A 24,676-nucleotide genomic window follows, 5' to 3' on the forward strand; every position below is an offset into this window, starting at 1 on the left:
CTCTGTCTCTCTCTCTCTCTCACTTTCTCTCTCTCTGTCTCTCTCTCTCTCACTTTCTCTCTCTCTGTCTCTCTCTCTCTCTCTCTCACTTTCTCTCTCTCTGTCTCTCTCTCTCTTTCACTTTCTCTCTCTCTGTCTCTCTCTCACTCTTTCACTTTCTCTCTCTCTGTCTCTATCTCCCTGTTCCTCTCTCCATCTCTCTCTCTTTCTCTCTCCATCGCCCTCTCTCTCCCTCTCTCTCTCTCCCCTCCTTCACGGCTTTGACCTTGACTTTGTGGAATGTGCTCTCTGTTCTGTTGTGTGTCAGGAGAAGACAGGGAGTGAGAGGGAGAGACAGAGGGGAGGAGGTAATATACAGAGAGAAACACCATGCCAGTCCAACTCCCGTCGACCAAACTCCTTAAGTCTCCCCTCTCCGTCCTCACTCCGTACCCCACCATGGGAGCTTTAGTGTGCTGCCAAAATGTGTTTTCACTTTGTTGAAAGAATGTGGATGGTCTCTTAGGTTTTGTTTCAATTTCTGCCTTTTGATTGTTGGTGCATTCCAAAACTTTATTAGACTGAACTAACTCATACAGTGAACATTCTTCTGGTTCACAATCGAGTTTGGTTTCATGTCGGAAAAAAACATTTGCTTGTGTGTTCTGAACTTTTGTACATGTCTGAACATGTACATACATACAGTATCACGTGTTTCTGTTCCCTTCCTGACCAGAAATGAAGCTTCCATGTCCTACTGTGGCTACATTCTTCTGCTATACAGAACAAAGTATGTGAAGCCTTTGGAACTATCTGGATTTCTGCATAAATCTTACATAAAATTTGATCTGATCTTCTAAGTCACAACAATAGACAAAACCCAGTCTGCTTAAACTAATAACACACAAAAGTATTGTATTTTTTCTTGTCTATATTGAATACATCATTTAAATATTCTTGGTTGGGGAGGTTGGGGAAAGTATGTGAACCTCTTGGCTAGTGACTTCTCCAAAAGCTAATTGGAGTCAGGAGTCAACTAACCTGGAGTCCAATCAATGAGACGAGATTGGAGATTTTTGGTCAGAGCTGCCCTGCCCCATAAAAAAAACACACTCACCAAATTTGAGTTTGGTATTCACAAGAAGCATTACCTGATGTGAACCATGCATCGAACAAAAGAGATCTCAAAAGAGACCTACGATTAAGAATTGTTGCCTTGCATAAAGCTGGAAAGGGTTACAAAAGTATCTCTGTCATTATGGGGTATTGTGTGTAGATTGTTGATTTTAAATAAAATATTTGTTTCAAGTTTAGAATAAGGCTGTAACGTGATATACTTTCCGAAGGCTGTGTGTGTGTGTGTGTGTGTGTGTGTGTGTGTGTGTCTGTGTCTGTGTCTGTGTGTGTGTGTGTGTGTGTGTGTGTGTGTGTGTGTGTGTGTCTGTAACATAGCAATTGTATCTGGTATGTGTGTATGTATGGCTGTAACATACACATTTTGTTGTTTTACAGCCTGAATTCAAAATGGATTAAATTGATGTTTTTTCTCACCCATCTACACACAATACCCCATAATGACTAAGAGAAAACATGTTTTTAGACATTTTTACAAAAGTATTGAAAATGAAACACAGAAATGTCTCATTTATATAAGTATTCACACCTCTAAGTCAATACATGTTAGAATCATATTTGGCAGTGATTACAGCTGTGAGTCTTTCTGGGTGAGTCTCTAAGAGCTGTGAGTCTTTCTGGGCAAGTCTCTGAGAGCTGTGAGTCTTTCTGGGTAAGTCTCTAAGAACTTTTCACATCTGGATTGTACAATATTTGCACATTATTATTAAAGAAATTCATCAACCTCTGTCAAGTTCATTGTTGATCTTTGCGAGACAGCCATTTCCAAGTCTTGCCAAAGATTGTCAAGCCGATTTAAGTCAACTGTAACTAGGCCAAAGTCAACGTCATCTTGGTCAGCAACTCCAGTGTAGATTTGGCCTTGTGTTTTAGGTTATTGTCCTGCTGAAAGGTGAATTTGTCTCCCAGTGTCTGTTGGAAAGCAAACTGAACCAGGTTTTCCTCTAGGATTTTGCCTAGCCTATTCTGTTTCTTTTCATCCAATAAAAAAAACTCCCCAGTCCTTGTCGATGACAAGCATACCCATAACATGATGCAGCCACCACCATGCTTTAAAATATGAATAGTGGTACTCAGTGTTATGTCATGTTGGATTTGCCCCAAACATAATGCTTTGTATTCAGGACATAAAGTACATTTCTTTGCAACATTTATTTCAGTTTTACTTTATTGTGCCTTATTGCAAACAGGATGCATGTTTTGGAATATTTTTGTTCTGTACAGGCTTCCTTCTATTCACTCTGTCCTTTAGGTTAGTATTGTGGAGTAACTACAATGTTGTTGATCCATCCTCAGTTTTCTCCTATCACAGCCATTAAACTCAGTAACTGTTTTAAAATCGCCATTGGCCTCCTGGTGAATTGTCTAAGCGGTTTCCTTCCTCTCTGGCAACTGAGTTAGGAAGGACGCCTGTATCTTTGTAGTGACTGGGTGTATTTGTAACGGATGTGAAATGGCTAGCTAGTTAGCGGGTACGCGCTAATAGCGTTTCAATCAGTTACGTCACTTGCTCTGAAACCTAGAAGTAGTGGTTCCCCCCTTGCTCTGCAAGGGCCGCGGCTTTTGTGGAGCGATGAGTAACGACGCTTCGTGGGTGACTGTTGTTGATGTGTGCAGAGGGTCCCTGGTTCGCGCCCGGGTCGGGGCGAGGGGACGGTCTAAAGTTATACTGTTACATATTGATACACCATCCAAAGTGTAATGAATACCTTCGCCATGTTCAAAGGGATATTCAATCTCTGCTTTTTTTTGCTTTTTTTTTTTCACCCATCGACCAATCGGTGCCCTTCTTTGCAAGGCATTAGAAACCTCCCCTGTTCTTATTGGTTGAATCTGTTTGAAATTCACTGCCTGACTGAGGGACCGTACAGATAATTGTATGTGTGTGTATGTATGTATGTATGTATGTACAGTGAGGGAAAAAAGTATTTGATCCCCTGCTGATTTTGTACGTTTGCCCACTGACAAAGAAATGATCAGTCTATAATTTTAATGGTAGGTTTATTTGAACAGTGAGAGACAGAATATCAACAAAAAAATCCAGAAAAACGCATGTCAAAAATGTTATGAATTGATTTGCATTTTAATGAGGGAAATAAGTATTTGACCCCTCTGCAAAACATGACTTAGTACTTGGTGGCAAAACCCTTGTTGGCAATCACAGAGGTCAGACGTTTCTTGTAGTTGGCCACCAGGTTTGCACACATCTCAGGAGGGATTTTGTCCCACTCCTCTTTGCAGATCTTCTTCAAGTCATTAAGGTTTCGAGGCTGACGTTTGGCAACTCGAACCTTCAGCTCCCTCCACAGATTTTCTATGGGATTAAGGTCTGGAGACTGGCTAGGCCACTCCAGGACCTTAATGTGCTTCTTCTTGAGCCACTCCTTTGTTGCCTTGGCCGTGTGTTTTGGGTCATTGTCATGCTGGAATACCCATCCACGACCCATTTTCAATACCCTGGCTGAGGGAAGGAGGTTTTCACCCAAGATTTGACGGTACATGGCCCCGTCCATCGTCCCTTTGATGCGGTGAAGTTGTCCTGTCCCTTTAGCAGAAAAACACCCCCAAAGCATAATGTTTCCACCTCCATGTTTGACGGTGGGGATGGTTTCTTGGGGTCATAGGCAGCATTCCTCCTCCTCCAAACACGGCAAGTTGGGTTGATGCCAAAGAACTCCATTTTGGTCTCATCTGACCACAACACGTTCACCCAGTTGTCCTCTGAATCATTCAGATGTTCATTGGCAAACTTCAGACGGGCATGTATATGTGCTTTCTTGAGCAGGGGGACCTTGCGGGCGCTGCAGGATTTCAGTCCTTCACGGCATAGTGTGTTACCAATTGTTTTCTTGATGACTATGGTCCCAGCTGCCTTGAGATCATTGACAAGATCCTCCTGTGTAGTTCTGGGCTGATTCCTCACCGTTCTCATGATCATTGCAACTCCACGAGGTGAGATCTTGCATGGAGCCCCAGGCTGAGGGAGATTGACAGTTCTTCTGTGTTTCTTCCATTTGCGAATAATCACAGAAACTGTTGTCACCTTCTCACCAAGCTGCTTGGCGATGGTCTTGTAGCCCATTCCAGCCTTGTGTAGGTCTACAATCTTGTCCCTGACATCCTTGGAGAGCTCTTTGGTGTTGGCCATGGTGGAGAGTTTGGAATCTGATTGATTGATTGCTTCTGTGGACAGGTATCTTTTATACAGGTAAGAAACTGAGATTAGGAGCACTCCCTTTAAGTGTGCTCCTAATCTCCGTTCGTTACCTGTATGAAAGACACCTGGGAGCCAGAAATCTTTTTGATTGAGAAGGGGTCAAATACTTATTTCCCTCATTAAAATGCAAATCAATTTATAACATTTTTGACATGCATTTTTTTTGATATTTTTGTTGTTATTCTGTCTCTCACTGTTCAAATAAACCTACCATTAAAATTATAGACTGATAATTTCTTTGTCAGTGGGCAAACGTACAAAATCAGCAGGGGATCAAATACTTTTTTCCCTCACTGTATGTATGTATGTATGTATGTATGTACAGTGGGGAGAACAAGTATTTGATACACTGACGATTTTGCAGGTTTTCCTACTTACAAAGCATGTAGAGGTCTGTAATTTTTTATCATAGGTACACTTCAACTGTGAGAGACGGAATCTAAAACAAAAATCCAGAAAATCACATTGTATGATTTTTAAGTAATTAATTTGCATTTTATTGCATGACATAAGTATTTGATCACCTACCAACCAGTAAGAATTCCGGCTCTCACAGACCTGTTAGTTTTTCTTTAAGAAGCCCTCCTGTTCTCCACTCATTACCTGTATTAACTGCACCTGTTTGAACTCGTTACCTGTATAAAAGACACCTGTCCACACACTCAATCAAACAGACTCCAACCTCTCCACAATGGCCAAGACCAGAGAGCTGTGTAAGGACATCAGGGATAAAATTGTAGACCTGCACAAGGCTGGGATGGGCTACAGGACAATAGGCAAGCAGCTTGGTGAGAAGGCAACAACTGTTGGCGCAATTATTAGAAAATGGAAGAAGTTCAAGATGACGGTCAATCACCCTCGGTCTGGGCTCCATGCAAGATCTCACCTCGTGGGGCATCAATGATTATGAGGGAGGTGAGGGATCAGCCCAGAACTACACGGCAGGACCTGGTCAATGACCTGAAGAGAGCTGGGACCACAGTCTCAAAGAAAACCATTAGTAACACACTACGCCGTCATGAATTAAAATCCTGCAGCACACGCAAGGTCCCCCTGCTCAAGCCAGCGCATGTCCAGGCCCGTCTGAAGTTTGCCAATGACCATCTGGATGATCCAGAGGAGGAATGGGAGAAGGTCATGTGGTCTGATGAGACAAAAATAGAGCTTTTTGGTCTAAACTCCACTCTGGAGGAGGAAGAAGGATGAGTACAACCCCAAGAACACCATCCCAACCGTGAAGCATGGAGGTGGAAACATCATTCTTTGGGGATGCTTTTCTGCAAAGGGGACAGGACGACTGCACCGTATTGAGGGGAGGATGGATGGGGCCATGTATCGTGAGATCTTGGCCAACAACCTCCTTCCCTCAGTCAGAGCATTGAAGATGGGTCGTGGCTGGGTCTTCCAGCATGACAACGACCCGAAACACACAGCCAGGGCAACTAAGGAGTGGCTCTGTAAGAAGCATCTCAAGGTCCTGGAGTGACCTAGCCAGTCTCCAGACCTGAAACCAATAGAAAATCTTTGGAGGGAGCTGAAAGTCCGTATTGCCCAGCAACAGCCCAGAAACCTGAAGGATCTGGAGAAGATCTGTATGGAGGAGTGGGCCAAAATCCCTGCTGCAGTGTGTGCAAACCTGGTCAAGAACTACAGGAAACGTATGATCTCTGTAATTGCAAACAAAGGTTTCTGTACCAAATATTAAGTTCTGCTTTTCTGATGTATCAAATACTTATGTCATGCAATAAAATGCAAATTAATTACTTAAAAATCATACAATGTGATTTTCTGGATTTTTGTTTTAGATTCCGTCTCTCACAGTTGAAGTGTACCTATGATAAAAATTACAGATCTCTACATGCTTTGTAAGTAGGAAAACCTGCATAATCGGCAGTGTATCAAATACTTGTTCTCCCCACTGTATGTATGTATGTATGTATGTGTGTGTGTGTGTGTGTGTGTGTGTGTGTGTGTGTGTGTGTGTGTGTGTGTGTGTGTGTGTGTGTGTGTGTGTGTGTGTGTGTGTGTGTGTGTGTGTGTGTGTGTGTGTGTGTGTGTGTGTGTGTGTGTGTGTGTGTGTGTGTGTGTGTGTGTGTGTGTGTGTGTGTGTGTGTGTGTGTGTGTGTGTGTGTGTGTGTATGTATGTATGTATGTATGTATGTATGTATGTATGTATGTATGTATGTATGTATGTATGTATGTATGTATGTATGTATGTATGTATGTATGTGTGACTGTGACATAGTGCTGTTTCCTGTGTGTGTTGATGTGTTCTGTCTACACTGGGCCTGGTCTCTGTAGTGACAGACTGTAACATAGTACTGTTTCCTGTGTGTGTTGATGTGTTCTGTCTACACTGGGCCTGGTCTCTGTAGTGACAGACTGTAAGTACAGTAACTACATAACCAGTCCTATATAACCTACATAACCTACATAACCAGTCCTACATAATCTACATAACCAGTCCTACATAACCTACAAAACCTACATAACCAGTCCTACATATCCTACATAACCAGTCCTATATAATCTACATAACCAGTCCTACATAACCTACATAACCTACATAACCTACATAACCAGTCCTACATAACCTACATAACCAGTCCTACATATCCTACATAACCAGTCCTATATAACCTACATAACCTACATAACCAGTCCTACATAACCTACATAACCAGTCCTACATAATCTACATAACCAGTCCTACATAACCTACAAAACCTACATAACCAGTCCTACATATCCTACATAACCAGTCCTATATAACCTACATAACCAGTCCTACATAACCTACATAACCAGTCCTACATAACCTACATAACCAGTCCTATATAACCTACATAACCTACATAACCAGTCCTACATAATCTACATAACCAGTCCTACATAACCTACATAACCAGTCCTATATAACCTACATAACCAGTCCTACATAACCTACATAACCTACATAACCAGTCCTATATAACCTACATAACCTACATTACCAGTCCTACATAACCAGTTCTACATAACCTACATAACCAGTCCTACATAACCAGTCCTACATAACCTACATAACCAGTCCTACATAACCTACATAACCAGTCCTACATAACCTACATAACCAGTCCTACAAAACCTACATAACCAGTCCTACATAACCAGTCCTACATGTCCTACATAACCTACATAACCAGACCTACATAACCTACATGTCCTACATAACCTACATAACCAGTCCTACATAAGCAGTCCTACATAACCTACATAACCAGTCCTACATAACCTACATAACCAGACCTACATAACCTACATGTCCTACATAACCTACATAACCAGTCCTACATAACCTACAAAACCTACATAACCAGTCCTACATAACCTACATGTCCTACATAACCAGTCCTACATAACCTACATAACCAGTCCTACATAACCAACATGTACTACATAACCAGTCCTACATATCCTACATAACCAGTCATACATAACCTACATGTCCTACATAACCTACATAACCAGTCCTACATAACCTACATAACCTACATGTCCTACATGACCAGTCCTACTTATCCTACATAACCAGTCCTACATAACCTACAGAACCAGTCCTACATAATCTACATAACCAGTCCTACATAACCTACATGTCCTACATAACCAGTCCTACATAACCTACATAACCAGTCCTACATGTCCTACATGTCCTACATAACCTACATAACCAGTCCTACATAACCTACAAAATCTACATAACTAGTCCTACATAACCTACATGTCCTACATAACCAGTCCTACATAACCAGTCCTACAAAACCTAGATAACCAGTCCTACATAACCTACATGTCCTACATAACCAGTCTTACATAACCTACATAACCAGTCATACATAACCTACATGTCCTACATAACCAGTCCTACATAACCTACATAACCAGTCCTACATAACCTACATGTCCGACATAACCTACATAACCTACATAACCAGTCCTACATAACCAGTCCTACATTACCTACATAACCAGTCCTACATAACCTACAAAACCTACATAACCAGTCCTACATAACCTACATGTCCTACATAACCTACATAACCAGTCCTACATAACCAGTCCTACATTACCTACATAACCAGTCCTACATATCCTACATAACCAGTCCTACATATCCTACATAACCTACATGTCCTACATAACCAGTCATACATAACCTACATGTCCTACATAACCAGTCATACATAACCTACATAACCAGTCCTACATTACCTACATAACCAGTCCTACATTAACTACATAACCTACATAACCAGTCCTACATAACCAAACTGGGAAAACCTCTGAGGCCAGTATGTCTTGTAGCTAGTCTATTCAATTGAGTTGATTGTGTTGTGTGTTGTGTGTCTGTGTGTTGTGTGTGTGTTGTGTGTCTGTGTGTTGTGTGTCTGTGTGTTGTGTGTGTGTTGTGTGTCTGTGTGTTGTGTGTGTGTTGCAGGAGCTGTGTCAGTGTCGTCCGTCCGATGGGAACTGTTCATGCTGTAAAGAGTGTATGCTCTGTCTGGGGACACTGTGGGAGGAATGCTGTGACTGTGTCGGTGAGTACCATGTACACGATGGTTAAAGAGGAGGTGTGTGTGTGTGTGTGTGTGTGTGTGTGTGTGTGTGTGTGTGTGTGTGTGTGTGTGTGTGTGTGTGTGTGTGTGTGTGTGTGTGTGTGTGTGTGTGTGTGTGTGTGTGTGTGTGTTTCTGCTGTAAGGTGTGTATGCTGTGACTGTGTCGGTAAGTCACATCTCACACGGTACAATAAGTGTGTTATTCATAAACAGCGGTGTGTGTTCATAGATGCCAAGGGAAGCCAGGCTTCCCCAAATATTTGAACAATATTTTTTCTTTTTTTACAATAGCCGAGCTCATCTGCGGGTGGTCCTGGCACAGTAAAAACATCCCTTGTTTTTTTGCAATCTTTAAGTTTGTTTTCAGTGTATTAAACTATGCATATATATATATGTGTATATGTGTATATAGCCTTGTTGATTTGATGATGTTTAAGTGTAAAATGTGCTGGAATAGCGGAGGCCGGGCTCCTGTTGTCTTTGTTCTGACTTGTGGAAACTCTGTGGTTATAAATCAGTAGTGGCTCAGTAAAACCGTTGAAAACATGAACCTGTCTGACCGTGTTGCAGGTGATATAACATGAACCTGTCTGACCGTGTTGCAGGTGATATAACATGAACCTGTCTGACCGTGTTGCAGGTGATATAACATGAACCTGTTTGACCGTTCTGCAGGTGATATATCATGAACCTGTCTGACCGTGTTGCAGGTGATATAACATGAACCTGTCTGACCGTTCTGCAGGTGATATAACATGAACCTGTCTGACCGTTCTGCAGGTGATATATCATGAACCTGTTTGACCGTGTTGCAGGTGATATAACATGAACCTGTCTGACCGTTCTGCAGGTGATATAACATGAACCTGTCTGACCGTTCTGCAGGTGATATAACATGAACCTGTCTGACCGTTCTGCAGGTGATATATCATGAACCTGTCTGACCGTGTTGCAGGTGATATATCATGAACCTGTTTGACCGTTCTGCAGGTGATATAACATGAACCTGTCTGACCGTTCTGCAGGTGATATATCATGAACCTGTCTGACCGTGTTGCAGGTGATATATCATGAACCTGTTTGACCGTGTTGCAGGTGATATATCATGAACCTGTCTGACCGTGTTGCAGGTGATATATCATGAACCTGTTTGACCGTGTTGCAGGTGATATATCATGAACCTGTTTGACCGTGTTGCAGGTGATATATCATGAACCTGTCTGACCGTGTTGCAGGTGATATATCATGAACCTGTTTGACCGTGTTGCAGGTAATATATCATGAACCTGTCTGACCGTTCTGCAGGTGATATATCATGAACCTGTTTGACCGTGTTGCAGGTGATATATCATGAACCTGTCTGACCGTGTTGCAGGTGATATATCATGAACCTGTTTGACCGTGTTGCAGGTGATATATCATGAACCTGTCTGACCGTTCTGCAGGTGATATATCATGAACCTGTTTGACCGTGTTGCAGGTGATATATCATGAACCTGTTTGACCGTTCTGCAGGTGATATAACATGAACCTGTCTGACCGTGTTGCAGGTGATATATCATGAACCTGTTTGACCGTGTTGCAGGTGATATATCATGAACCTGTCTGACCGTGTTGCAGGTGATATATCATGAACCTGTTTGACCGTGTTGCAGGTGATATATCATGAACCTGTTTGACCGTTCTGCAGGTGATATATCATGAACCTGTTTGACCGTGTTGCAGGTGATATATCATGAACCTGTCTGACCGTGTTGCAGGTGATATATCATGAACCTGTTTGACCGTGTTGCAGGTGATATATCATGAACCTGTTTGACCGTGTTGCAGGTGATATATCATGAACCTGTCTGACCGTGTTGCAGGTGATATATCATGAACCTGTTTGACCGTTCTGCAGGTGATATAACATGAACCTGTCTGACCGTGTTGCAGGTGATATATCATGAACCTGTTTGACCATGTTGCAGGTGATATATCATGAACCTGTTTGACCGTTCTGCAGGTGATATAACATGAACCTGTCTGACCGTGTTGCAGGTGATATATCATGAACCTGTTTGACCGTGTTGCAGGTGATATATCATGAACCTGTTTGACCGTTCTGCAGGTGATATATCATGAACCTGTTTGACCGTGTTGCAGGTGATATATCATGAACCTGTTTGACCGTTCTGCAGGTGATATATCATGAACCTGTCTGACCGTGTTGCAGGTGATATATCATGAACCTGTTTGACCGTGTTGCAGGTGATATAACATGAACCTGTTTGACCGTGTTGCAGGTGATATATCATGAACCTGTTTGACCGTGTTGCAGGTGATATATCATGAACCTGTTTGACCGTGTTGCAGGTGATATATCATGAACCTGTTTGACCGTGTTGCAGGTGATATATCATGAACCTGTCTGACCGTTCTGCAGGTGATATATCATGAACCTGTTTGACCGTGTTGCAGGTGATATATCATGAACCTGTTTGACCGTGCTACAGGTGATATATCATGAACCTGTTTGACCGTGCTACAGGTGATATATCATGAACCTGTTTGACCGTGCTACAGGTGATATATCATGAACCTGTCTGACCGTGCTACAGGTGATATATCATGAACCTGTTTGACCGTGCTACAGGTGATATAACATGAACCTGTTTGACCGTGCTACAGGTGATATATCATGAACCTGTTTGACCGTGCTACAGGTGATATATCATGAACCTGTTTGACCGTGCTACAGGTGATATATCATGAACCTGTTTGACCGTGCTACAGGTGATATAACATGAACCTGTCTGACCGTGTTGCAGGTGATATATCATGAACCTGTTTGACCGTGCTACAGGTGATATAACATGAACCTGTTTGACCGTGCTACAGGTGATATATCATGAACCTGTTTGACCGTGCTACAGGTGATATATCATGAACCTGTTTGACCGTGCTACAGGTGATATAACATGAACCTGTTTGACCGTGCTACAGGTGATATAACATGAACCTGTTTGACCGTGCTACAGGTGATATATCATGAACCTGTTTGACCGTGCTACAGGTGATATATCATGAACCTGTTTGACCGTGCTACAGGTGATATATCATGAACCTGTTTGACCGTGCTACAGGTGATATATCATGAACCTGTTTGACCGTTCTGCAGGTGATATAACATGAACCTGTCTGACCGTTCTGCAGGTGATATATCATGAACCTGTCTGACCGTGTTGCAGGTGATATATCATGAACCTGTTTGACCGTGTTGCAGGTGATATATCATGAACCTGTCTGACCGTGTTGCAGGTGATATATCATGAACCTGTTTGACCGTGTTGCAGGTGATATATCATGAACCTGTTTGACCGTGTTGCAGGTGATATATCATGAACCTGTCTGACCGTGTTGCAGGTGATATATCATGAACCTGTTTGACCGTGTTGCAGGTAATATATCATGAACCTGTCTGACCGTTCTGCAGGTGATATATCATGAACCTGTTTGACCGTGTTGCAGGTGATATATCATGAACCTGTCTGACCGTGTTGCAGGTGATATATCATGAACCTGTTTGACCGTGTTGCAGGTGATATATCATGAACCTGTCTGACCGTTCTGCAGGTGATATATCATGAACCTGTTTGACCGTGTTGCAGGTGATATATCATGAACCTGTTTGACCGTTCTGCAGGTGATATAACATGAACCTGTCTGACCGTGTTGCAGGTGATATATCATGAACCTGTTTGACCGTGTTGCAGGTGATATATCATGAACCTGTCTGACCGTGTTGCAGGTGATATATCATGAACCTGTTTGACCGTGTTGCAGGTGATATATCATGAACCTGTTTGACCGTTCTGCAGGTGATATATCATGAACCTGTTTGACCGTGTTGCAGGTGATATATCATGAACCTGTCTGACCGTGTTGCAGGTGATATATCATGAACCTGTTTGACCGTGTTGCAGGTGATATATCATGAACCTGTTTGACCGTGTTGCAGGTGATATATCATGAACCTGTCTGACCGTGTTGCAGGTGATATATCATGAACCTGTTTGACCGTTCTGCAGGTGATATAACATGAACCTGTCTGACCGTGTTGCAGGTGATATATCATGAACCTGTTTGACCATGTTGCAGGTGATATATCATGAACCTGTTTGACCGTTCTGCAGGTGATATAACATGAACCTGTCTGACCGTGTTGCAGGTGATATATCATGAACCTGTTTGACCGTGTTGCAGGTGATATATCATGAACCTGTTTGACCGTTCTGCAGGTGATATATCATGAACCTGTTTGACCGTGTTGCAGGTGATATATCATGAACCTGTTTGACCGTTCTGCAGGTGATATATCATGAACCTGTCTGACCGTGTTGCAGGTGATATATCATGAACCTGTTTGACCGTGTTGCAGGTGATATAACATGAACCTGTTTGACCGTGTTGCAGGTGATATATCATGAACCTGTTTGACCGTGTTGCAGGTGATATATCATGAACCTGTTTGACCGTGTTGCAGGTGATATATCATGAACCTGTTTGACCGTGTTGCAGGTGATATATCATGAACCTGTCTGACCGTTCTGCAGGTGATATATCATGAACCTGTTTGACCGTGTTGCAGGTGATATATCATGAACCTGTTTGACCGTGCTACAGGTGATATATCATGAACCTGTTTGACCGTGCTACAGGTGATATATCATGAACCTGTTTGACCGTGCTACAGGTGATATATCATGAACCTGTCTGACCGTGCTACAGGTGATATATCATGAACCTGTTTGACCGTGCTACAGGTGATATAACATGAACCTGTTTGACCGTGCTACAGGTGATATATCATGAACCTGTTTGACCGTGCTACAGGTGATATATCATGAACCTGTTTGACCGTGCTACAGGTGATATATCATGAACCTGTTTGACCGTGCTACAGGTGATATAACATGAACCTGTCTGACCGTGTTGCAGGTGATATATCATGAACCTGTTTGACCGTGCTACAGGTGATATAACATGAACCTGTTTGACCGTGCTACAGGTGATATATCATGAACCTGTTTGACCGTGCTACAGGTGATATATCATGAACCTGTTTGACCGTGCTACAGGTGATATAACATGAACCTGTTTGACCGTGCTACAGGTGATATAACATGAACCTGTTTGACCGTGCTACAGGTGATATATCATGAACCTGTTTGACCGTGCTACAGGTGATATATCATGAACCTGTTTGACCGTGCTACAGGTGATATATCATGAACCTGTTTGACCGTGCTACAGGTGATATAACATGAACCTGTTTGACCGTGCTACAGGTGATATAACATGAACCTGTTTGACCGTGTTTCAGGTGATATATCATGAACCTGTTTGACCGTGTTGCAGGTGATATATCATGAACCTGTTTGACCGTGCTACAGGTGATATAACATGAACCTGTTTGACCGTGCTACAGGTGATATAACATGAACCTGTTTGACCGTGTTTCAGGTGATATATCATTAACCTGTTTGACCGTGTTTCAGGTGATATAACATGAACCTGTTTGACCGTGCTACAGGTGATATAACATGAACCTGTTTGACCGTGTTGCAGGTGATATATCATGAACCTGTTTGACCGTGCTACAGGTGATATAACATGAACCTGTTTGACCGTGTTTCAGGTGATATATCATGAACCTGTTTGACCGTGTTGCAGGTGATATATCATGAACCTGTTTGACCGTGCTACAGGTGATATATCATGGACCTGTTTGACCGTGTTTCAGGTGATATATCATGAACCTGTTTGACCGTGCTACAGGTGATATATCATGAACCTGTTTGACCGTGCTACAGGTGATATAACATGAACCTGAAGGGGTGTCCTCATACTGCTGTATATCTAGTGTAGGTTGTAAAATGTTTTTTTTTTACTGGCTTGGCTTCCCCAGTTATTTTACCCACACACCTCTACTGCTCATAAAACAACAATAACTCAGTCAAAAACCCTGCAGTCGTTATCAGCGTGATCATTTAGGCAGGGTCGAGCAACGACTGTTGAGTTACCAAAATGACTGGGTGCACTTGTCAAGCTGCTTTCTGCACCGGTTGGTTTTAAAGTGTCCCTTTGAGGCGTAGTGTAGGTCTGATAGGGAAAGTGTGGAAAGCCAGACACTCACATTCAGAAGAGGCCACCGGGCCTTGGAACTAGGAACCTTCTCTGGTGCCTCTACTCTGGTGTCTCTGGTGTCTCTACTCTGGTACCTCTACTCTGGTGTCTCTGGTGTCTCTACTCTGGTACCTCTACTCTGGTACCTCTACTCTGGAGTCTCTACTCTGGTGTCTCTACTCTGGTGTCTCTACTCTGGAGTCTCTACTCTGGTGCCTCTACTCTGGAGTCTCTATTCTGGTGTCTCTACTCTGGTGTCTCTGGTGTCTCTACTCTGGTGTCTCTACTCTGGAGTCTCTACTCTGGTGCCTCTACTCTGGAGTCTCTACTCTGGTGTCTCTGGTGTCTCTACTCTGGTGTCTCTACTCTGGAGTCTCTACTCTGGTGCCTCTACTCTGGTGTCTCTACTCTGGTGCCTCTACTCTGGTGTCTCTGGTGCCTCTACTCTGGTGTCTCTACTCTGGTGTCTCTGCTCTGTTGTCTCTACTCTGTTGTCTCTACTCTGGTATCTCTACTCTGGTGCCTCTACTCTGATGTCTCTACTCTGATGTCTCTACTCTGGTGTCTCTGTTGTCTCTACTCTGGTGTCTCTACTCTGGTACCTCTACTCTGGTGTCTCTACTCTGATGTCTCTACTCTGGTGCCTCTACTCTGGTGCCTCTACTCTGGTGCCTCTACTCTGGTGTCTCTGGTGTCTCTACTCTGGTGTCTCTACTCTGGTACCTCTACTCTGGTGCCTCTACTCTGGTGCCTCTACTCCGGTGCCTCTACTCTGGTGTCTCTGGTGCCTCTACTCTGGTACCTCTACTCTGGTGTCTCTACTCTGGTGTCTACTCTAGTGTCTCTACTCTGTTGTCTCTGGTGTCTCTACTCTGGTGTCTCTACTCTGGTGTCTACTCTGGTGTCTCTACTCTGGTGTCTCTACTCTGTTGTCTCTGGTGTCTCTACTCTGGTGTCTCTACTCTGGTGCCTCTACTCTGGTGTCTCTGGTGTCTCTACTCTGGTGTATCTGGTGTCTCTACTCTGGTACCCAACGACTGAAGACTCGTAACTGGACTCTGACAATGAAAGGAGTTCCACCTGTTCACACTATTGCACTGAGCTGAATTATACTGTACTGAGATTGCTTGGATATTTTCTATTCACATTGTAATTTCCAGTTCCCGTGCAGGTACAGTTTCCTTAGCTTTTGTCTGATACCAAACCATTAAGGTACGTTACTCTCTGGAAAGCGAACCAAAAGCTTTCTACTGTCGATCAGCACCAGGAAGGGTTACCCTGTAAAGTACGTTATGTAAAGTAAAGCCGTGGCTGCATATCCGACTTCATCGGGATCTTTAGTCCACCACACTCAAAGATCCTGACCTGTCTGAAAGCTTTTGTGCAGATCATGTTCTACAATGAAACACTTGTGTGTATTCTCTAATTTGCACGCAGAGAACGGGCTACTCAGGTGAATGGTGCTTGTTTAATAAAGTTAGATCATATAGCTGAATCAATGATCACATAATGATCTCCGTATTCTACATAACAGAAGCGAATATAATAGCATAGTATAATGTTTACTGTAACACAACACTGTTTTTTCTCATGTGGCCAAAACTCAACAGCGTGTGAAAAAATACACAGCTAGGCTAAGACCATGTGCTCTCATACTCGTTCACTCCATCCTTCAACACATCACCGTAGGATCCTTCAACACAACACTGTAGGATCCTTCAACACATCACTGTAGGATCCTTGAACACATCACCGTAGGATCCTTCAACACCGTAGGATCCTTCAACACATCACTGTAGGATCCTTGAACACATCACCGTAGGATCCTTCAACACCGTAGGATCCTTCAACACATCACTGTAGGATCCTTCAACACAACACCGTAGGATCCTTCAACACAACACCGTAGGATCCTTCAACACAACACCGTAGGATCCTTCAACACATCACTGTAGGATCCTTCAACACAACACTGTAGGATCCTTCAACACTGTAGGCTACTTCAACGCTGTAGGATACTTCAAGGCTGTAAGCTACTTCAACACTGTATTTACTTCAACACTGTAGGCTACTTCAACGCTGTAGGATACTTCAACGCTGTAGGATACTTCAACGCGGTAGAATACTTCAACACAACGCTGTAGGATACTTCAACACTGTAGGCTACTTCAACGCTGTAGGATACTTCAACGCTGTAGGTTACTTCAACGCTGTAGGCTACTTCAACGCTGTAGGCTACTTCAACACTGTAGGCTGCTTCAACGCTGTATTATACTTCAACACTGTAGGCTACTTCAACACTGTATGCTACTTCAACACTGTATTCTACTTCAACGCTGTAGGATACTTCAACCCTGTAGGATACTTCAAGGCTGTAAGCTACTTCAACGCTGTAGGCTACTTCAACGCTGTAGGCTACTTCAACGCTGTAGGATACTTCAACGCTGTAGGATACTTCAACGCTGTAGGATACTTCAACACTGTAGTATACTTCAACACTGTAGGATCCTTCACCGCTGTAGGATCCTTCACCGCTGTCGGATACTTCAACACAACGCTGTAGGATACTTCAACACAACACTGTAGGATACTTCAACACAACGCTGTAGGATACTTCAACGCTGTAGGATACTTCAACACTGTAGGATCCTTCACCGCTGTAGGATACTTCAACACAACGCTGTAGGATACTTCACCGCTGTAGGATACTTCAACGCTGTAGTATACTTCAACGCTGTAGGATACTTCAACGCTGTGTACTACTTCAACGCTGTAGGCTACTTCAACACAACGCTCTAGGATAATTCAACACTGTGTAGCTCAACAACTGACTGACATCAAATGGTTCATTTGTTTTGAAGAATAATGACGTACGATTGGATGCGGTGTTGTTTTGTCTTACAGTATTCTATTGTGTTGTGTAGAATATTGTGATCATAATGTGATCTTGCAGACATTAATCAAAATTGTTACTAAACGACAACCTTTGCTCTGAGTAGCCTGTTCTCTGTGAGTAAAGGAGAGAATACGGATTGTATAGAACATAATCTGCACATGAGCAGAAGTTTCGGGAAGCTCCGGATTGTTTAGTGTGGTGGACTAAATATCCCGAAAAAGTCGGATCCGCAGCCACTCTGATAAAGTAAACTAGATATACTGCCATGTATTCCCATATAGAGAGCTGTTTTGTCTTTTGCCAGCAGACCTATATTACTGTAAGTGTTGACAGCAGACCTATATTACTGTAAGTGTTGACAGCAGGCCTATATTACTGTAAGTGTTGACAGCAGACCTATATTACTGTAAGTGTTGGCAGCAGACCTATATTACTGTAAGTGTTGACAGCAGACCTATATTACTGTAAGTGTTGACAGCAGGCCTATATTACTGTAAGTGTTGACAACAGACCTATATTACTGTAAGTGTTGACAGCAGGCCTATATTACTGTAAGTGTTGACAGCAGGCCTATATTACTGTAAGTGTTGACAGCAGGCCTATATTACTGTAAGTGTTGACAGCAGACCTATATTACTGTAAGTGTTGACAGCAGACTTATATTACTGTAAGTGTTGACAGCAGACCTATATTACTGTAAGTGTTGACAGCAGGCCTATATTACTGTACGTGTTGACAGCAGGCCTATATTACTGTAAGTGTTGACAGCAGGCCTATATTACTGTAAGTGTTGACAGCAGGCCTATATTACTGTAAGTGTTGACAGCAGGCTTATATTACTGTAAGTGTTGACAGCAGACCTATATTACTGTAAGTGTTGACAGCAGACCTATATTACTGTAAGTGTTGACAGCAGGCCTATATTACTGTAAGTGTTGACAGCAGGCCTATATTACTGTAAGTGTTGACAGCAGACCTATATTACTGTAAGTGTTGACAGCAGACCTATATTACTGTAAGTGTTGACAGCAGGCCTATATTACTGTAAGTGTTGACAGCAGACCTATATTACTGTAAGTGTTGACAGCAGGCCTATATTACTGTAAGTGTTGACAGCAGGCCTATATTACTGTAAGTGTTGACAGCAGACCTATATTACTGTAAGTGTTGACAGCAGACCTATATTACTGTAAGTGTTGACAGCAGACCTATATTACTGTAAGTGTTGACAGCAGACCTATATTACTGTAAGTGTTGACAGCAGACCTATATTACTGTAAGTGTTGACAGCAGACCTATACTACTGTAAGTGTTGACAGCAGACCTATATTACTGCAAGTGTTGACAGCAGGCCTATATTACTGTAAGTGTTGACAGCAGACCTATATTACTGTAAGTGTTGACAGCAGACCTATATTACTGTAAGTGTTGACAGCAGACCTATATTACTGTAAGTGTTGACAGCAGACCTATATTACTGTAAGTGTTGACAGCAGACCTATATTACTGTAAGTGTTGACACCAGACCTATATTACTGTAAGTGTTGACAGCAGGCCTATATTACTGTAAGTGTTGACAGCAGACCTATACTACTGTAAGTGTTGACAGCAGACCTATATTACTGTAAGTGTTGACAGCAGACCTATATTACTGTAAGTGTTGACAGCAGACCTATACTACTGTAAGTGTTGACAGCAGACCAGACCAAAGCTAGCCAGGCCAACTGAAAGCTCCCTCTCTGACCCCCTTCTATGTGGGAGACAGATCCAAGATGAAGCATGTGACAGAGGATGTAATGTCTCCAGGCTGCTACAGCTAGGACTCAACCCCGCCCCCCCCCCACACACACACACACACACACACACACACATATACAGTTGAAGTCGGAAGTTTACATACACTTAGGTTGGAGTCATTAAAACTCGTTTTTCAACCACTCCACAAATTTCTTGTTAACTTCTTATGGCTGCAGGGGCAGTATTGAGTAGCTTGGATGAAAGGTGCACAGAGGTGCCCAGAGTAAACGGCCTGCTCCTCAGTCATAGTTGCTAATATATGCATATTATTATTAGTATTGGATAGAAAACACTCTGAAGTTTCTAAAACTGTTTGAATTATGTCTGTGAGTATAACAGAACTCATATGGCAGGCAAAAACCTGAGAAGTTCCCCTTCCTGTTTGGATTTTTTCTGGGGCTGGTAGATTTTCAACCAAGCTCTCATTGAAATTACAGCGAGATATGGATGAGTTTTCACTTCCTACGGCTTCCACTAGATGTCAACAGTCAATAGAACTTTGTCTGATCACTCTGCTGTGAAGGGGGGCCGAAGGAAACAGGAATGAGTAACCACTGCCACGAGGTGACCACGCTTTGACCACGCGCGTTCACGTGAGAGGCAGCTCCGTTCCATCGCTCAACTGAAGTCAATCTAATTCTCCGGTTGGAACGTTATTCAAGATGTATGTTAACAACATTCTAAAGATTGATTCAATACATTGTTTGACATGTTTCTACTGACTGTTACGGAACTTTTGGACATTTCGTCAGGTTTTATTGAACGCGCTTTGTGACTTTGGAATTGTTTACCAAACGCGCTAACCAAAGTCGCTAATTGGACATAAATAACGGACATTATCGAACAAATCAAGCATTTTTTGTGGACCTGGGATTCCTGGGAGTGCATTCTGATGAAGTTTATCAAAGGTAAGTGTAACGGATGTGAAATGGCTAGCTAGTTAGCGGTGGTACGCGCTAATAGACTTTCAATCGGTTACGTCACTTGCTCTGAAACCTAGAAGTAGTGGTTCCCCTTGCTCTGCAAGGGCCGCGGCTTTTGTGGAGCGATGGGTAACGACGCTTCGTGGGTGATGTGTGCAGAGGGTCCCTGGTTCGCGCCCGAGGTCGGGGCGAGGGGATGTACTAAAGTTATACTGTTACATAAGGAAACATTTATCATGTAATTTCTGGTTTCTGTTGACGCCAACATGGCGGCTAATTTGACTCTTGTTCTGAGCTCCGTCTCAGATTATTGCATGGTTTGCTTTTTCCGTAAAGTTTCTTTGAAATCTGACACAGCGGTTGCATTAAGGAGAGGCATATCTATAATTCCATGTGTATAACTTGTATTATCATCTACATTTATGATGAGTATTTCTGTTGAAACGATGTGGCTATGCACTATCACTGGATGTTTTTGGAACTAGGGAATCTAACGCGCCAATGTAAACTCAGATTTTTTTAATAGAAATATGAACTTTATCAAACAAAACATGCATGTATTGTGTAACATGAAGTCCTATGAGTGTCATCTGATGAAGATCATCAAAGGTTAGTGATTAATTTTAGCTATATTTCTGCTCTTTGTGACTGCTATCTTTCGCTGGAAAAATGGCTGTGCTTATTGTGGTTTGGTGTGACCTAACATAATCGTTTGTAGTGCTTTCGCTGAAAAGCCTATTTGAAATCGGACACTTTGGTGCGATTAACAACATGATTACCTTTAAAATGATACACATGAGACACATGAATGTCTGAGGAATTTTAATTATGAGATTTCTGTTGTTTTGAATTTGGCGCCCTGCACTTTCACTGGCTGTTGTCATATCATCCCGTCACCGGGATTGCATCCATAAGAGGTTTTAACGAACTATAGTTTTGGCAAGTCGGTTAGGACATCTACTTTGTGCATGACACAAGTAATTTTTCCAGCAATTGTTTACAGACAGATTATTTCACTTATAATTCACTGTATCACAATTCCAGTGGGTCAGGAGTTTACATACACTAAGTTGACTGCCTTTTAACAGCTGGGAAAATTCCAGAAAATTATGTCATGGCTTTAGAAGCTTCTGATAGGCTAATTGACATAATTTGAGTCCAGCGACAGCCCCGAAACCTGAAGGATCTGTATGGAGGAGTGGGCCAAAATCCCTGCTGCAGTGTGTGCAAACCTGGTCAAGAACTACAGGAAACGTATGATCTCTGTAATTGCAAACAAAGGTTTCTGTACCAAATATTAAGTTCTGCTTTTCTGATGTATCAAATACTTATGTCATGCAATAAAATGCAAATTAATTACTTAAAAATCATACAATGTGATTTTCTGGATTTTTGTTTTAGATTCCGTCTCTCACAGTTGAAGTGTACCTATGATAAAAATTACAGACCTCTACATGCTTTGTAAGCCACGGTCCCATGTGGCTCAGTTGGTAGAGCATGGCGCTTGCAACGCCAGGGTTGTGGGTTCATTCCCCACGGGGGGACCAGGATGAATATGTATGAACTTTCCAATTTGTAAGTCGCTCTGGATAAGAGCGTCTGCTAAATGACTTAAATGTAAAGTAGGAAAACCTGCAAAATCGGCAGTGTATCAAATACTTGTTCTCCCCACTGTATATATACACACTCACGTACACAGATGTCTTGCCGAAGTTGCAGCTATGGCTTTAGGGTGGGCCTGTTTAACAGGGTTACAATACACTGAGGAGGATAGCCCTGTAGTTTAACAGGGTTACAATACACTGTGGAGGACTGAGGAGGATAGCCCTGTAGTTTAACAGGGTTACAATACACTGGGGAGGATAGCCCTGTAGTTTAACAGGGTTACAATACACTGTGGAGGACTGAGGAGGATAGCCCTGTAGTTTAACAGGGTTACAATACACTGTGGAGGACTGAGGAGGATAGCCCTGTAGTTTAACAGGGTTACAATACACTGTGGAGGACTGAGGAGGATAGCCCTGTAGTTTAACAGGGTTACAATACACTGGGGAGGATAGCCCTGTAGTTTAACAGGGTTACAATACACTGTGGAGGACTGAGGAGGATAGCCCTGTAGTTTAACAGGGTTACAATACACTGTGGAGGACTGAGGAGGATAGCCCTGTAGTTTAACAGGGTTACAATACACTGTGGAGGACAGGAGTTTGTTTAGTTAAGTTTGTTGATGTGGACATCAAGGAATTTGAAGCTCTCAACTTGCACCACTACAGCCCTGTTGATGAGAATGGGGGCGTGCTCGGTCCTCTTTTTCCTGTAGTCCACAATCATCTCCTTTGTCTTGATCACGTTGAGGGAGAGGTTGTTGTCCTGGCACCACACGGCCAGGTCTCTGACCTCCTCCCTATAGGCTGTCTCGTGGTTGTCGGGGATCAGGTCTACCACTGTTGTGTCATCAGCAAACTTAATGATGGTGTTGGAGTCGTGTTTGGCCGTTGCAGAGGGAGGTGTTTAGTCCCAGGGTCCTTAGCTTAGTGATGAGCTTTGAGGGTACTACGGTGTTGAACGCTGAGCTGTTGTCAATGAATAGCATTCTCACATAAGTGTTCCTTTTGCCCAGGTGGGAAAGGGCAGTGTGGAGTGCAATAGAGATTGCATCATCTGTGGATCTGTTAGGCCGGTATGCAAATTGGAGTGGGTCCTTCTGGGGTAATGGTGTTGACGTGAGCCATGACCTTACAGACGTGAGTGCTACAGGTCGGTAGTCATTTAGGCAGGTTACCTTAGTGTTCTTGGGCACAGGGACTATGACGGTCTGCTTAAAATATGTTGGTATTACAGACTCGGACAGGGAGAGGTTGATAATGTCAGTGAAGACACTTGCCAGTTGGTCAGTGGATGCTCGCAGTACACGTCCTGGTAATCCATCTGGCCTTGTGAATGTTGACCTGTTTAAAGATTTTACATCGGCTACAGAGAGCATGATCACACTGTCTTCCAGAACAGCTGGTGCTCTCATGCATGTTTCAGTGTTATTTGCCTCGAAGCGAGCATAGAAGTAGTTTAGCTCATCTGGTAGGCTCATGTCACTGGGCAGCTCTCGGCTGTGCTTCCCTTTGTAGTCTGTAATGGTTTGCAAGCCCTGCCACATCCGACGAGCGTCAGAGCCGGTGTAGTACGATTCGATTTTAGTCCTGTGAGAGCATTGCTGTGTGTGAGAGAGAGAGATTATGATGGTTTCACTTGCTTTGGCAATGTTTACATATGTTTCCCATGCTAATAGATAAAACTCCTTGGAGGGAGGGAGGGATCTAGAGAGGGGGAGGGGAGAGAGTCCATTCCCAATATGTTTCCAGTCTAGTGCGAAACACCACCTGTTTTTGATGTGTGTGTGTGTGTGTGTAATTCTGTGTGCGTGTGACAGTGTCTGTGAGTGGTTAGGGCTGACTGACGAGGGTGAGGTAGAGGGGAAGCAAAGTTTGTATTTGGGAGGGAGAGTGGGGGGAGGGAGGGTGAGGGAGGAGGAGTGGAGGAGGAGGTGGAGGGAGGGAGGAGTGGAGGGAGGGAGAGGAGGGAGGAGTGGAGGGAGGGAGGAGGAGGGAGGATGGAGGGAGAGTGGAGGGAGGAGGGAGGGATGGAGGGAGAGTGGAGGGAGGGAGGAGTGGAGGGAGGAGAGGAGGGAGAGTGGAGGGAGGAGGGATGGAGGGAGAGTGGAGGGAGGAGGGAGAGTGGAGGGAGAGAGGGAGGGAGGAGGGAGGGAGGGAGGAGTGGAGGGAGGGAGGGAGGAGTGGAGGGAGGAGTGGAGGGAGAGAGGGAGGAGGGAGAGTGGAGGGAGGGAGGAGTGGAGGGAGGGAGGGAGGGAGGGAGGGAGGGAGGGAGGGAGGGAGGGAGGGAGAGTGGGCCAATGTGGATGGTGGTTTATCTGAAACAGCTGTCTTGGCTCTGTTTTTAGCATCGGTTGGTT

The 24,676-nt window shown here is 43.4% G+C and overlaps 1 protein-coding gene across 1 annotated transcript in view; it reads left to right on the forward strand.

The window, feature by feature from the left end:
• The window catches only part of LOC129813339 (twisted gastrulation protein homolog 1-A-like), a gene marked incomplete in the record, with an annotated part of 49,482 nt that overhangs the window by 22,049 nt on the left and 2,757 nt on the right, over positions 1-24,676 (forward strand). The window contains 1 exon segment of the mRNA XM_055865705.1: positions 8,811-8,910. Coding sequence (XP_055721680.1) covers positions 8,811-8,910 — 100 coding nt within the window.

This window comes from Salvelinus fontinalis, chromosome 16 (assembly GCF_029448725.1).
Source record: "Salvelinus fontinalis isolate EN_2023a chromosome 16, ASM2944872v1, whole genome shotgun sequence".
Taxonomy (NCBI): domain Eukaryota; kingdom Metazoa; phylum Chordata; class Actinopteri; order Salmoniformes; family Salmonidae; genus Salvelinus; species Salvelinus fontinalis.